At 37.9% G+C, this 14,581-nt stretch overlaps 1 protein-coding gene across 1 annotated transcript in view; it reads left to right on the forward strand.

The window, feature by feature from the left end:
* Nucleotides 1-89: 89 nt before the first annotated feature.
* The window catches only part of KIF20B (kinesin family member 20B), a 34,509-nt gene continuing 20,017 nt past the window's right edge, over nt 90-14,581 (forward strand). Inside the window, exons 1-15 of the mRNA XM_079312867.1 lie at nt 90-484; nt 2,169-2,322; nt 2,779-2,865; nt 2,994-3,110; nt 3,291-3,429; nt 5,652-5,836; nt 7,786-7,834; nt 8,509-8,703; nt 9,554-9,665; nt 10,115-10,186; nt 10,622-10,768; nt 11,205-11,367; nt 12,367-12,618; nt 13,484-13,623; nt 14,096-14,246. Coding sequence (XP_079168993.1) covers nt 2,170-2,322; nt 2,779-2,865; nt 2,994-3,110; nt 3,291-3,429; nt 5,652-5,836; nt 7,786-7,834; nt 8,509-8,703; nt 9,554-9,665; nt 10,115-10,186; nt 10,622-10,768; nt 11,205-11,367; nt 12,367-12,618; nt 13,484-13,623; nt 14,096-14,246 — 1,962 coding nt within the window. The 5' untranslated portion in view covers nt 90-484; nt 2,169. The remainder of the gene's footprint in view (nt 485-2,168; nt 2,323-2,778; nt 2,866-2,993; nt 3,111-3,290; nt 3,430-5,651; nt 5,837-7,785; nt 7,835-8,508; nt 8,704-9,553; nt 9,666-10,114; nt 10,187-10,621; nt 10,769-11,204; nt 11,368-12,366; nt 12,619-13,483; nt 13,624-14,095; nt 14,247-14,581) is intronic.

Consider the following 14,581-nt stretch of genomic DNA (forward strand, 5'->3'; position numbering starts at 1 on the left):
TCACCACCTGCAAACAACGATTATTCTGTTTATAAACAAACAGCAAAAGGCCTGTAATCACCCAGAGCTCCGACAAGCTCAACTTACACTCGTCCTTCTGCCGCACCTGAGAGAAGCGAAGCCCGGGCGCTGCAGGCTGCGGCGGCCAGGCCCGGCGGGGCCAGGGCGCCTTCCCCCCGCAGCCGAGATCCTGCTGCGGCCACGGGCCGGGCGCTGGCGGCCCCGCGCGGCGGTGGCACCACAATGCCCGCCACCACAGCCCCAGCACAGCCGTGGCCCGCGGGCGCTCCGAGCCAGCGGGGCGCGGCCGCCGCCTGAGGGCAAACCGGGGCAGGCGGCCCCGCCCCTCCGGGACTACACTTCCCGTCGGGCCCTGCGCCGCTCGGCGCCGTCCTCCCAGGAGGCCGCGCGGCGCCGTGCGCTGCCATTGGTCGGATTCGAAAAGAAGCCGCGGCCGGACGGAGGTGAGGCCAGGAGCGGCCGGGCCGGGCCGGGCGGGTGAGCGAGCGGCGCCGGTGGGGCACCGGGCCTGCGCCGGCACAGGGGTCGTGGGGCAGTGAAGCCGTGTGGGTTGTCTCTGTGGCGACGGCCGCTCCCCCCCGCCTCAGCCCGCTGCCATCCCGGTTACGCGGGAGGGGCTGTGGGCTTTGAGGGGTTTTAGATGGGGCCTACCGGGCCTGGGTAACTCCTGCTTGGGGCTGTGCTGCTGCCGAAGCAGCTGCGGTTGTGTCCCGTAAGGACAGGAAAATGGCCTAAATAAAGCCTGAAAGTGAAAGGTTGATACCTGCAGAGAGGAAACTATTTATTTATTTATTTATTTATTTATTTATTTATTTTAGTTGTTAGAGCTGGTGCCTTAGCTTTTATGTAACCGCCAGCCTTACTGAAAGTGAAAGGTTGATACCTGCAGAGAGGGGACTTTTTATTTATTTATTTATTTATTTATTTATTTATTTATTTATTTATTTATTTTAGTTGTTAGAGCTGGTGCTTTAGCTTTTATGTAACCGCCAGCCTTACAGTGTGGTTTGGAGCTCTCTGTACCTTTTGCTGTGTGTGTGCTGTGGCTGTGTGAGCCTCTGGGGTTCCCCTCCTTTTAGGATGTCCACAGCTCTAAATTCTGTTGCCAAGGTTAGCAGGTTATAATAATGCATCCCAGGACACGAGTGCCTTGTAGTGCCTTCAATATAGCTGCTCACACCAGAATAGCTGCGGTACTTGCAGAGCTGTGTGACTCAACTTGACCTGCACCCTTCTAACTGCTGAGCTGTGCAAATACTTACAGTTCTGACTGTGTACACAGCTTAACGCTTGTCTTTTGCTTCTTAAGGAAAAAGATAGAGTGAGAGCATAATCTTGACAGATCACACTTTAAGCTTAGATTTAAAGCAACTAAAATGCCAGTCATCTAACAAATACGTTTCCTGTAAAGGATTGATAAGATTTTTGCACTGTGGCTGATGAATAAGACTTCCAGATCGTGACAGCACAGGTATGTTTCTTTCCAGACACAGCTTATTCAAAGGTCAGTCTTTGTTCAAGCTGTGTTTCTGTAGCAAAATTTCACTGCTCAATTTGTGAAAGGTACAAAAATTTCTATATTAATAAATTAATTGCTGAGTGTAAAATTGCTAAAAAGCAATGCTTTAACTTGTACTCTGGCATGAGCTTTTTAGTATAGTAGTGCCCCTTTAATGGCTTTAAATTATCTGTTAGTCTTTGGAATGTCTCTGAACTGTCTTGTATTAAGTTAACACTGTTATCTTTATAACACCAAGTATTTGTCAAGTTCTGCAGAGATAACCATGACATTCTAAATGGAATCTATAATGGGATCATGAAGTGATGTGGAATTAGATTTTTTTTTAAGTTTTATCTTTCTTGTTAGACTGCTTTTTGGCAAGCTTGTGCTGTGTATATATGTGAAGCTTTACCCTGGTAAACATTTACTTTTCTTTTAAAGAAGAGTGGCTGTTCTCAATGCATGATGCAGACCCCTTCTTCAGCCATCAGAAAACTTGCTATGTAAATTATGAATAGGATGAAGAAAACTTTTTCCATGAAGAAATTGCAATTACCAGTTTCAAATTGACTCATCTCCCAAGGGACTTCAGAATCTCTATGTTACATGATTAGAAAACACAAAATAGTTTTATTTTCTCCTGCAGAATGGAACTGAATTGGGATAATGAGAAGTTTTATAGACCATCCTATATTGTTAGCACTGAGCCATCTCCAGGAGGACCAGTAAATGTTGAAGATATTAAAACAGATCTTTCCTCTGAATTTTCTTTGGTTTCTTCATGCTCGGACACAAGCCAGGTAAGAAAACTTCACTGTTTGGATATTTATTTTCCAAAACATAATCTTAGTCCTTTCATAGGTAAGAATAGTCAGAATTTTACAGAGAAGGTAAAAAGCTTCTTTGTTATTTTTTAGTTTGAAGGAAGTACATAGGATTTAGACTAAGTTGTGTGGCACTGCAATGATGCCCTGTGGGGCACTTCAGTTTTCTATGAATGAGGCTGATTGACGGTTCATGGAATGTTTTTGTTGACCTGAATGCAGTGTTTGCCTAAATGTGCTGCAAGATTAACTTACCCTAGCAAGCTTCTGCATGGGCCTAAGCACTTGTAAAAGCTGATCTAGTGAAGAAGTTTTGCTTACCATGTTACTATATAAGTCTGTTTAAAACAGCCTGATGAAATAAAACTGGTTTCATGTGCTAATTATCAAGAAAATAATCAAATTTCTAACTGTTTTAATTTCTTTTTAAAGAGGAGCAGTTTGGAGTCTAAGGAGCACATACAAGTTTGCCTCCGTATCAGGCCATTTACGTCATTGGAAAGAGAAAATGGATCACAGGTGTGGCATTCATTTAATTTAAAAATAATTAGCATTTGTTTTGTGAGGGGGTTTGTTTGTTTGGCTTTCCTATAAGCTGAACTCTTTTGAATCTCTTCATGCCTGCATTGTTTGTTTCCTTTTAATAGGACTGTGTTTCACTTGAAGACTCAACAAATATCATACTGAAGCCCCCCCAACACTTTTTGAATCGACTAAGTGAAAAAACTTCAGGACCAATGTTACAGAGGTTCACTTTTTCACAAGTAAATGAGTGGTCTTCTTTTTAAATTATTTCTGGTATAGTTTGTTTTAACTTACATTATTGAACACACTGCATTTTTTACCTTTATAGTCTTTAACATTATAAACTAAGAGAATTTAAAAGATTCTTTAAAAGTCTCCAATAATTACTCAAAGTATAAATATTTATTGGTAATACTTAGGTGTTTGGACCTGAAACAACCCAAGAAGAGTTCTTTGAAGGTACCATGAAGCAACCAGTGCAAGATTTCCTAGATGGATATAATCGTCTTGTTTTTACATATGGTGTAACAAATGCTGGGAAAACTTACACCTTCCAAGGTAAAAGCACAAATTAGTTCTTCTTGCAAGACTTTTTATTTTTTAAGTAAGAATTAGTTCTAGCAGAAACATAACTTCTTCCTTCATTTAAAATGAAGTCTCTATCCATTTGCTTCTCTAATAGTCTTCAAAAGGTCTCCTTCCATAACAAATTTAACTGCCAACAGACAGTCACTACCTGAGTTAACCTAAACACAGTCATATTACTTTGGAAGGCTCTATAATTTCAGCCAGGTATATGTGATCTTCCTATTTTTCTCCAAGTGTCTTGTACCCCAGGGATGAAGGGGAGTTAAAAGTTTTATATCCTTTCTGGTCAGAAGGTGTCATTCTTCTGTTATTTTTCAAAGCATTTTAACAAATGAGGTGATTTGATTCACATTGAAACAGTTTCTGGGTGCAATACCAGGTATTTTATACAAAGAAATAGTTGAAGGACAGCGAGTTGTGTGTCACTTGAAACTAATTTTTATTGAATTGACATTCTTTTCTAAGCAATCTTCTGCTGGATTTTAATTAAAGACTACTGCCAGTACTTTGAGTTATCATTTGTCTGGGGCAAGAATGGGATGTTCTTTCCTCTCCTAATAAAGATGAATCCCAAAACCACAACAATTCTTCATGTGCACAGTCTCCTGTGCTTGACCGGTGCCTTGGGTTTTAGCTGTTATGTATTATGTTAGCAGATTCTCTGCTGCTTAGTGTGTAACCATGAAACTTCATGTTATATGTTAGTAAGGTCTCTTCACAGGGTAGTTTGACAAAACAATTCCTTTCTAACTTGAGAATCAAGGGCAACTGGTACCCAAAAAGCAGAAATAATGATGAGGAAAAGGGAGCAAGCCAGGGGGCTGAGACTTCATGGTGTGGGGCCATGGTTGGATAATTGACCCCAACATGGAGATGAACCAAAACTTATAAAAGTGTAAAAACTCTTGACCAGGATCCATCTTGGTTTTGGTTTGGATGTATCCCCAGCCAGGCTCTTGTACCACCCAAGGCATATCCTTTCAAGAAATACATACTTTTATTCATTTTGCTCTGTCTGGTCTCTGTTCCAGCTCAGCCTTTCCAGGTATCAGACTAGTTTGGGGTATATTGTGTGGGTTTTCAAGAATTTTTGATTGACACTTTTAAGGCTAGAAGTTTTTTCATGATATTATATTTTTAGTACTTTGATTAAAATTGACAGGGCAGAATGTTGCCTATTGGGTGCCATGATTTACTCTTCTGTTACTGCACTTTAACATTACATGGAAACCTGTATTCAGTCAATGGCAAATGACCTAAGTGAAGGATGAAGCAGGTTTTTAGGACTTTTCCTCCCAGTACTGTTCCTTTTTTTCTGTTATGTTGAATTACAATGGGCCTTGCAATAAACAAAAGACTATTAGAGAGGAGAAACAAATGTAATGCAAGAGTACTTGAGTTTAATGTGGTATTTGGCTACTAGCTAGAGGTGTGAATGCCAACCAAATTTTTTGTAAGTTCTGACTTAGGTGATACAGCTAGTGCTGTAATTATTAAGTGTCCATCTGTCTCAAAAGCAGAAGTTATCAGCCTGAGACAGGATGGTAGTTCTTCCACACTTTTATTTTCTCTGTTTTAGAAATCAAATGTAAGTGAACCCTTTTTAAACTTGCATTCGGATCCAGAAAGATTAGGGGAGCTCTGAGGCTTTTATTTGACTCCTTGTCTTTTAGGTACAGAAGCAATATATTGAGAGGAAAGGGTCTGGGACAGGGAAAGGGATGAGTCTTTGCAAGGTGTTCAGAAACTGTTTTGGAGGTTCTACCTCATTACTATAGGACTAAGAGCAGCTAAGAGATCATTCATGAGTTTTATTTCAAGATTACTTCCTTGAGACAGTGAAGGCTGTTTGTGAAATGCAGTTGAAAAATTGCCAATCTTTACCAAATGTCTGTTGGCCATGGGTTTTTTATTTGCTTTCCTTAAGGCTAAAGTTATGCAAAATACTTTTAACCGTTTTTGTTTTGTTATACCCATTACTGATATAGAGCATGAACTGTTCCTGAAGGCCAAATACCTTTCAAAAATCTCTAGTGATATTTCTGCTACCTTGAGAATACAAAGCAAACTCCACTTCTTGTTGTATGTTGTCTTCAAACTTTTCATGTATGTTTTGAGATTTGTTATCTTTCTGTCCTCATTTATCTGTATACCTTGTAATAACTGGATTTTTCTTTTGTATGTTCCTTCAGGGACAGAAGATAATGCTGGTATTCTACCAAGGACTATGGATATGTTGTTTAAAAGTATTCAAGGAAGGCTATACACAGCAATGGATCTCAAACCCTATCGGTGTAGAGATTATATAAAGCTGACTGAAAACCAAGTGAGAGAAGAAACTGCTATTAAAAATTCATTACTTCGTCTAATAAAAGAGGTAGAGGAGCACTTCTTTCTATATTGATGAGCATGTGCATCTTTAGATAGCTCCATGTTCTTTGCAGTGGGAAGAGGCTGGCTGTATTTAACCTTGGATGTGTCTATTTGCTGGCAGCCAAGCATTCAGATTAGCAGCAAAGTGAGCAATAGTGCTGATGAACCCTGTTCCTGGGGATTTTTGTCTTGTGGCTCAATACTTCACAGATATATACACTAAGTTTTTTTTTTTTTTTTTTTTTTTTTTTTTCTTTGTAGATTGGGTACCTTTATAATTTATCCTCTGGGATAACTGATGCTTAATAAGAACTGAATGTAAATAGTCCCCTCTTTATCTGTGAGGAGGCTAGTAGGTCTGATCCTTTAAAGAACCTACTGTCTTTCAGGGTACTTGAAAGAAATTTATAGTTTTGAGGTTATTGCCCTTTCAGTTTGACAAATATCCTTAAAGGAAGCAGAAATCTGTTTGAAGAATCAGGGTTATAGAGCTAGTGGACTTGAAGGTTGGAATTAAAGATGGGTTTCTGCTAGGCTTTTTTCTTACAATTCACTGTTGAGCACTCCAGAAATACACTCCAGTTTTAGGAGCTGACTGAAATTCTGGAGCTATTTAGTCCAATTACAATTATGGGGAATTTGTATTTTATATAACCATACCTTTTTCTTGTCTTCTAATTCTGAAATGAGTGAAATAATGTAAAATAAAACTGAGCATATACGAGGATTTGGAACTAGTAAGGTACTTTTTTCACAAAAAGAATTGCATTTCCCTTGTGGTATGCAAGGCTGTAATAGCTAGTGTTGAAAGGAAAAAGGAATGTATGTATCTGTTGCCTTGATTTTTATCTATTGGTTAACTGGGCTCCAGTGTGGAAGGTAGGTGGCAGCAAAATTCTGTCACTTCACTTCAGAAGCACAGGAGTAAGTTCAATCTAGCTCTGTCTGCCTTCAGAAGGGACTTCAGAAAAACCTTTTGTGTGTGTTTGAATGCACCTTCTAGTTTCTGGCACTGTTTATAAGAAGAACACTTAAACCTAAAAATTTGCTGGCAAAGTTTGCATCTGCTGCAACAGAGGTTTGTGTAGGTGTTTTATATGTGTAAAGCCTATTACCTAAAGTTTTTATTTGAAAAATTTATTATTGAATATACCCTTGGCCGAACACTAAAAAAGCCTGAACCAAACCATACCAGATTTTTTATTTCATGTTAATTCTCTTAAGCATACTTTTTTTAGTAGATTGATTTCATGTCTTCAGGCACTTCCACTTTCAGTTCTGTGTCTGAAAAAACCCAACTAACCAAAACTATGGCTTGGGAATGGAGGGTGTGTATGAAGCCCCTAAGCTCTAACTATAGGTACTTGGTTTACTTTTTTTTTTTTTTTTTTTAAATAGCAAAAGAAAATTGTCTTTCTCTTACTAAAACCTGGACTTTACTTGAATTATATAATTTATTTCAAACATGTATCATGAAGCAATAAGTTCCTTATTTCAGTTTTTAAGTGAATGATTGTTCTACATTTACCTCTGTTTCCAAGGGTTAGCCAAGCAAGCTAGGAAAATATGAAACAATATTAGCAAAATACCAATAATAGAAAAATTCAAGGTTTCTTGCATTTACTATAAACTGTAACTGGAGTCCTGAAATTTACTTGAATCGCCCTGTTTGTATGAGGGGTTCCTACCTCTCTGGTTTTCTGTGGCTAGACTGTTTCCAAGTCAGCATGCTGAAATGGTTTTGTACTGATGGAAGGGAAGTGGCAGGGGTGAGTATGAGGCAAGAACAGCCCTGTCAATAGCAGTGTACAGGTGCACTGAACTAGACCTGGTGTGTAACCAGGATCTTTGCATTGGCATATTGCAACCATCTGTATTCCCTTCTAGTAACACAGTAGAGGTATGAGAAATAACTTGTACTGTTAACAGTCTATTTTTTGTTTTGTTTTGCAGGTAGACCACCAGATTAACACTAGCAACAAAGCACCTATAGATTCTCAGGGTATGTTTTATATGAAAGTTTTGCAGGTAAAGCTGGCAAATAAGCCTTATTGAGATCAATAACTGACTTCTGGCCTATGTTAATAAAATTCCTTCTTATCAGTTTTATATGCCTGTGAATTGGATAGTGAGCAAATAATGTGGGCAGAAAACAGGAGGATGGAATGGTTAGAAGAATATCTGGCATTAAATGGGCTGAAGTTATAGCAAAGAAAAAGTAATTCCACTTATCCTGTGGGTCCTGGTGATATCCTGACAGGCTTTTAGAGTACTTCTGTGTAATTATCTAAACTTGATTCTAGCATTTAAAAAACTATCTAAATACTAGGTTTACTTTAAAAAGTCAAAATCAAGTATCTTGTCAGTTTAGTTTTGTCTTCTAAAGATGTTGAACAGATTTGACTAATTCTAACCAAGCTTTATATGGTTGATAGAATTTAGAAGTGGGAAAGGAAGTAGTAGAGTGATTGTCTCTTGCAAATATGTAAGTTAACCGTATGACTTCCAGATATTTAAGAAATGGGTTGGGACCTTCAATGGATTTTTTGGAATGAATTTTAGATTTTGAGTGGTTTTTGGGTGGTTCGTTGTATCAATTTTTACTTACTAATTATTTTTTTAACGAAACTCACTTTACTAGGTTTATATTGGTTTGTAATATTTTGTACTTGGCAGATTTGGAAGATATCTCAACAGACTCAGAGCAATCTATCACAACTGCAACCAATTACATCAAGTTTTCTGTTTGGATTTCATTTTTCGAGATTTACAATGAATGCTTTTATGATCTGTTAATTCCTGCATCAAATGAGAAGAAAAGGAAAACACTGCGCCTCGCTCAAGACATCAAGGGATATCCTTTTGTAAAAGGTGAGTAGAATACATTGCAAATTGCCAAATGTAATTTGAAAAGTTTGGTTTGCCTGAAATGATCTTTAGATTAGAAGAATCAATAACAAAATTACTATAGTAATCTACATACATAGAAGTATCTCTACCTTTAATCCTGTTTTATCTTTACTCTTGACTGGAACTGTTAAAAGCTTCTGCACTTCACTGCACTGATATTTCTTTGAAATGGGAGAAATATTGGAAACAATTGACAAATTTAAGTTTTAATTTTTTCCTTTTTTTTTTAAGAGGCCTGTAGTTCTTAACTGTACTTATAATTGACTCAACAGTTTTTTAGATTGTTGTTTCTGGGATTTTTTTCAGTATTCTCTGTAGAGAAGCATATTTCAGACATATGGTTATCATATTGCAGGCAAAATTCTTCTGGTTTTTTTCAGTTAAGTTGATGGCCCTGAAAGATATCTATATGACTTCCCTGTCCTCCCTTTCCCCTCCTTGACTGTGGTATAAATTGAATAAGCTGTTCTTAATTTTAGGATATAGAAGGTAAGGTTCTGCCTTGCTGAATATGACTACAGGGCTTTCTGCTCACCTTACACCTTACTTTTTTGACTTGTCTGCTTGGGCTAAGCTTGCTTGTGAAATTTGAATGGAACATTTAATGTGCTAACAGAATGATGAAATGTTATGTACTTACCCTTTTCTATGAGAGGAGGCATTTGATCTGTCATCACATCTGTCTGAAGCAGGTGTAGTAAAATGCTTCTATGCCTCAAGTAAATGTAGTGTCCTTGCTATGCATGTTTTCCCAAGAATACTTACTTTGGTGATGTTATCTTAAAAATTATTGTATTTGTTCTTCCTGAAGATCTGCAGTGGGTTCAGGTTTCAGACTCTAAAGAAGCTTTTCGACTTCTCAAATTGGGGTTGAAACACCAGAGTATTGCAAGCACGAAATTAAATAATTGCTCCAGCAGAAGGTAAGAAACATTTTGAAGAGCATTGGGCATAGGATGGTGAGCGGGAGGAAGGAGAAACTAAAACATGGCTTATGGTTTTTAGGAAGAGAAGAGGCTTTTACAAGGTCTAGGTTCTTAGGTTTCAGTTTTGGTGTCCTTTAGCAGTGTGTGTGACACAATGGTTTAAGCCACAGTGATTCAATCCTTTAGTAGGGTGAACATATATCAAAGCTCACAGTACTTTATCAAATACTGTACAAATATACTTAACTTTATTCCATCTATATATCAGAGGAAAATGCAAAATGCATGCCTACATGGAGATCTCTGAAAGTTTGTATCTGATTGTGTGATGCTTAGATATATTGACAGATCAAGCAACATTTTGAACAGATGTTGTGGAGACTAAAAGTATGTTGAAAGTATTGATCTACTTTCACTTCTCTGCTGATTTCAATTTCTCCTTTTAGTCACAGCATATTCACAGTTAAAGTACTAAAAGTTGAAGATTCAGGAACACCAAGGGTGACCCGAGTCAATGAGTAAGTTCAGAACAGTCTGTCTCTTGTGATGCAGTTGTTAATGGCCTTCCATGTTGACGTGTTGGCACTGCACCCAGTGCTCACTGGCAGAGCCTCCTGCATGTATGGTGGCTCCCCACTTCCAGCCTCATACAGTACTTGTTCCTCTCCCTCAAGGCATCAGGTGTCAGTGCTGTTCTGTCTTGTCACCTCTGCTCAGCACAAGGTTCTGCCAGACTTCTTTACTCCTGAAATGTGCAAGTCCCCAAAAGGAAGAGTTGAACAGTGGGTGGGGTGGGATAGGAAGCAGGTAGAGCAAATTTTTATCAGAAAATAGTGGGAAATTTGATTAGGGAAGCAAACTTGAGAAGGATGAGGAAAAGTGATAATTTCTAAAAGTGGATAATTTGTGCCTCTTAAAGGTAATTACAGTGATTTTTCTTTGTCTGCTTTCAGGTTGTCATTGTGTGATCTTGCTGGTTCTGAAAGATATACCAAGACCCGCAATGAGGGTGACAGATTGAAAGAGAGTGGAAATATAAATACCTCTCTCCTGACTCTAGGCAAGTGTCTTAATGCACTCAAGAACTGTCAGCAGTCAAAGTAAGTCCTTTTATGAGTTACCAGCTGGTTGTGGTTTTTAGATATTGCCTACAGTGATTAAAAGATGTTGTTTAAAATATATATAGTAACACTTAAGTTTTTGGTAGGAAGAAAAGTACAGATTTCTGATGTCTATACTGTGGTTTTGTTGATGTATTGAAGTTACCTTTAAACTTGCTTTGTTTTGCTTTTTAATTAAATCATTTAAATTATAGCATACTTTAAACATGCTGTCACAGATGCTAGTGATGTTACTTGTTCTGAACTTGGCTTATCAAAGAAGCTTTGGAAAAAATTGAAATTTAAAATTTATGTTTAAAGCACCCTTGTCAAGTGCCATAGTAAGAGTGGAACTTTCAAGTCTTCAGGCTGGATAGTTCTTACACTGACTGAAATTTACTAAACTTCTGGTCATCTGTTCTTTTGTCTTTTAAAGGTTGCAGCAGCACATACCCTTTCGGGAAAGTAAGCTCACTCATTTTCTTCAAGGCTTTTTCAGTGGAAAAGGGAAGGTGTACATGATAGTAAACATCAGCAAATGTGCTTCAGCATATGAGGAAACACTCAATGTGCTAAAGTTCTCAGCCATTGCACAAAAAGTAAGTGTGGTGTAGTCTATATCTTGTTGATCAATAACTTTGATTTGCTTTAAAAAGAACAGATTCACTCACTTTCAGGAATATTAATTTAGTTACTGGATTTTTGTTTTATACTGTAATCATATTTCTAATTACACCAGACTGAGCTTCATCTCCTAGGGCTTTTAAAAATACTTTATTGGGACGTTTTGGGGTTTTTTTGTGGTTTTTTTTTTTTTTTTTTTTTTGGAGTGTAGGGGTGGAAGCATCTACTGAAAATTTGTGATTCCTATGAAACCTCCAGTGTAATAAGAGACTTATCTTTGGAAGAATTTTCCTGAGATCTGAGTAAATTTCTGCTGCTGATACAATATGCTCTCACTTCTATCTGTCCCATATACTACTGCTATCTCAACTTGGAATATTGCTTATCTGAAGTAGTGATAAAACAGATTGAACACCAAAGAGTGTGAAAAGTCTTTACGTTCACAGAGGTTTCAGTAGGAAGGTGGAAGCAGAGCAGGAGTAAGTGCAGTGATGTAACTTTGGCAAAGTTAGAAGATGTTAGTGGAGGATTGATGCTGTAGCTTTAATGGAAGCCATGGATAAGTTTTGTTGACAGTTAAGTCCATGCCTTTGGAGTTGGGGCAGGTTAAGTGCAATACCAAAAGGAGCAGGCTGTAATGGTTATAGAGCTGTTAAAGAAATAGATGTTGTATGATGTTTGTGTAATGTACCTGGAACCTTATAGTACAGGAAATGAGCAATCTGCCTCTTGTAGGTTATCAGTTAGTGAAACCTGGTGTTCTTGGGATCCAAAGAAGGGTTAAGCTATAAGGTGACAAATTCTACTCAAGCTGGATACTGGTCCAAGTAGTGACTCTGAACAGAGGATGGATAGATAAGCTGGAAGAGTGCTCTGCTCAAGAGACCTATATGAGAGTGCAGGAGGTCTTCAAAGTACCAGTGGAGCTTAAAAAATGCCAATAACTTTTTGTTCTTGAATTTTTTTCTGGGTAGATTTTGGTTATGGACACATCTATTCTTCCTCAAGATCTGTCATTTGGCCAGAAATCAGCAGGAGACTCATCACTGCTTAATGTTAGTAGAATGCCAATCCCAAGGAAAAGAGCTACTATCCTATGGGACAGAACTTTGGAAGATGTGTATGAAGATGATGATGAGGTAGAGGAACAGCCCAGTATGTCAAGAGAAGAAGCAGTGCAGGAAAATGCAGAAAACGAAGTCGTTATTGCAAAAGAAAAGTACATGGTATGTGCCAGGGCTGCTACTTTACAAATTAGTATAGCATGGGGCCTTGAAGCAATGTACTCTTCTGGTTTCCTCTATCTTGCTTTTTTTTTTTTTTTTTTTTTTTTTTTTTTTTTTTTTTCTCTTTTTTGTTTTTTTTTTTTTTTTGTTTTTTTTTTTTTTTTTTTTTTTTTTTGTTTGGTTTTATTTTGGTTTTTTTTTTTTTTGCTTCCCCCATCATCACCTTATCCTACCCAAATCCAGTGTTTGGAGCTACAGGTGGGATTACTTATGCCTTGGTGCTTATTGTAGGAAATCTTTGGATTGTGTCAAAGTGCAAACTACGCAGTAAGAATTTCAGATTTGGCTTTCTCCTCTTTTGGCATCCTATGGTCAATATACAGAAGATTTTGCCTGGTTTTTAGCAACACAAGATTGTTCCTTTGTTAATTTATACACAAGACACTGTTCTTTAAGAAACAGCAATTTTAGTCATTTCTGGGGAAGACCAGGAGTAGGAGAACAGAGGACTAGAGACCATTTCCTGGAGGTTTCATTAATACCTGAAAGGGGACATATGGAAAATAAAAGGCCAAATTCTGTGGCTCTTAAGCCTGTCATTAAAGATAACATTAGGAATGTTTGTTATAAACTTTGTGCTCTTTGGAAATACCCACTCTGTACAAACCTAAATTGCTGTGTTAGTACCAAAGAGGTAGTGCAATCTACTCAAAAATCCTTCAGTTTATGAGTAAGCTAATAAAAGACCTGGAAAAACTTTTTCCAGCTGCAGGGTAAAGTGTTGTAGTGTTTGAGGAGTGAGGGGAAAAAAAAGCTCACTTCTGGGATTTCTTTATGAAAAGCATAATCCTAATTGTAATTCTAGATGCTGGTGAATCTGGTAGAAGAGCTGAGGAACAAACTTATTACTGAAAAGAAAAATAAGTTACTGCTGGAAATGAAAATTCGTGAAGAAGTGATGCAAGAATTTACAGATTATTTTGCTCAGCGGGAAGTAGATTTCAAGTAAGCTGGCTTTAAGTTTTCAAAGTTACTTGTTAAGAAAGTGAAAGTAAATTTACTTCTTTCTTGAGTCTCTCTTGGTTGTAAGACACCACAATCTTCTGCTGGATCTGATCTTCTACTGCATCAGTTAATATGTTAGTTCCTGTTTGGATTTTGAGTTCAGGAAAAATGCTCTTTAGAAAAGGCTTTTATGTTCTTTGTTTTGGTGATACTCCAAACATATTCTGTCTCAAGCAGCTTAGAAAGAATGTCTTTGGTTAAGTGCTTTCCATAACGTGTACTTCTATCCCTCTTACTCTTCTGGCATGTGTGAAATGTACTTCTGCTTTAAGGTAGGAGCATTGTTTAGTGTATTGTTATGTTGTACCAAAATAAAGAAGCAAGAATCTTGGTTTGTAGGCAACTGTGCTAATAACTTTTTAGCCTCTGTCATGGCTACCTTTTAGCTGACTTGACTTTTTTTCTACTCTAGAGAGTGCCTTTCTCGAGAACGAGCACATCTTGAAGAAAATTCTGAAAAACGCCTGGAAATCTTCAAGGAACTTGTAAATAGTTACAGTAAAAATGCAGATGAAAGAAGTAAATCACAAGATTGTCCTTGCAGTGATCAAGCTGGATCTCTGGTATTTTTATCTGTCTGCCCTTAATGTCCCTTTTACTAACTAACTGTTGTGATACCAAGGGTGATTTCAAGAAATAGCACACAATGTAACAATTGCTTTAAGCAAGATATATTTATCTTACTTAATAGATGATGTTGCTGAGCCTTTGGATTCAGGAATTTTTGGGGTTTTCTGCATTTCTCTGACATGAAGTGACAATTATTCTATACAAAGAAATTGGGAGGAAATCTGTAGGTTTTTATGCTATAAAATCTATTGCTATTAGTGCCTATTTAAAATCTTGAGACTGACTTCTTGGGTCCCACATATAGATGTGGTGGAGCAGTTGCAGAGAC

Source organism: Erithacus rubecula (assembly GCF_903797595.1).
Source record: "Erithacus rubecula genome assembly, chromosome: 9".
Taxonomy (NCBI): domain Eukaryota; kingdom Metazoa; phylum Chordata; class Aves; order Passeriformes; family Muscicapidae; genus Erithacus; species Erithacus rubecula.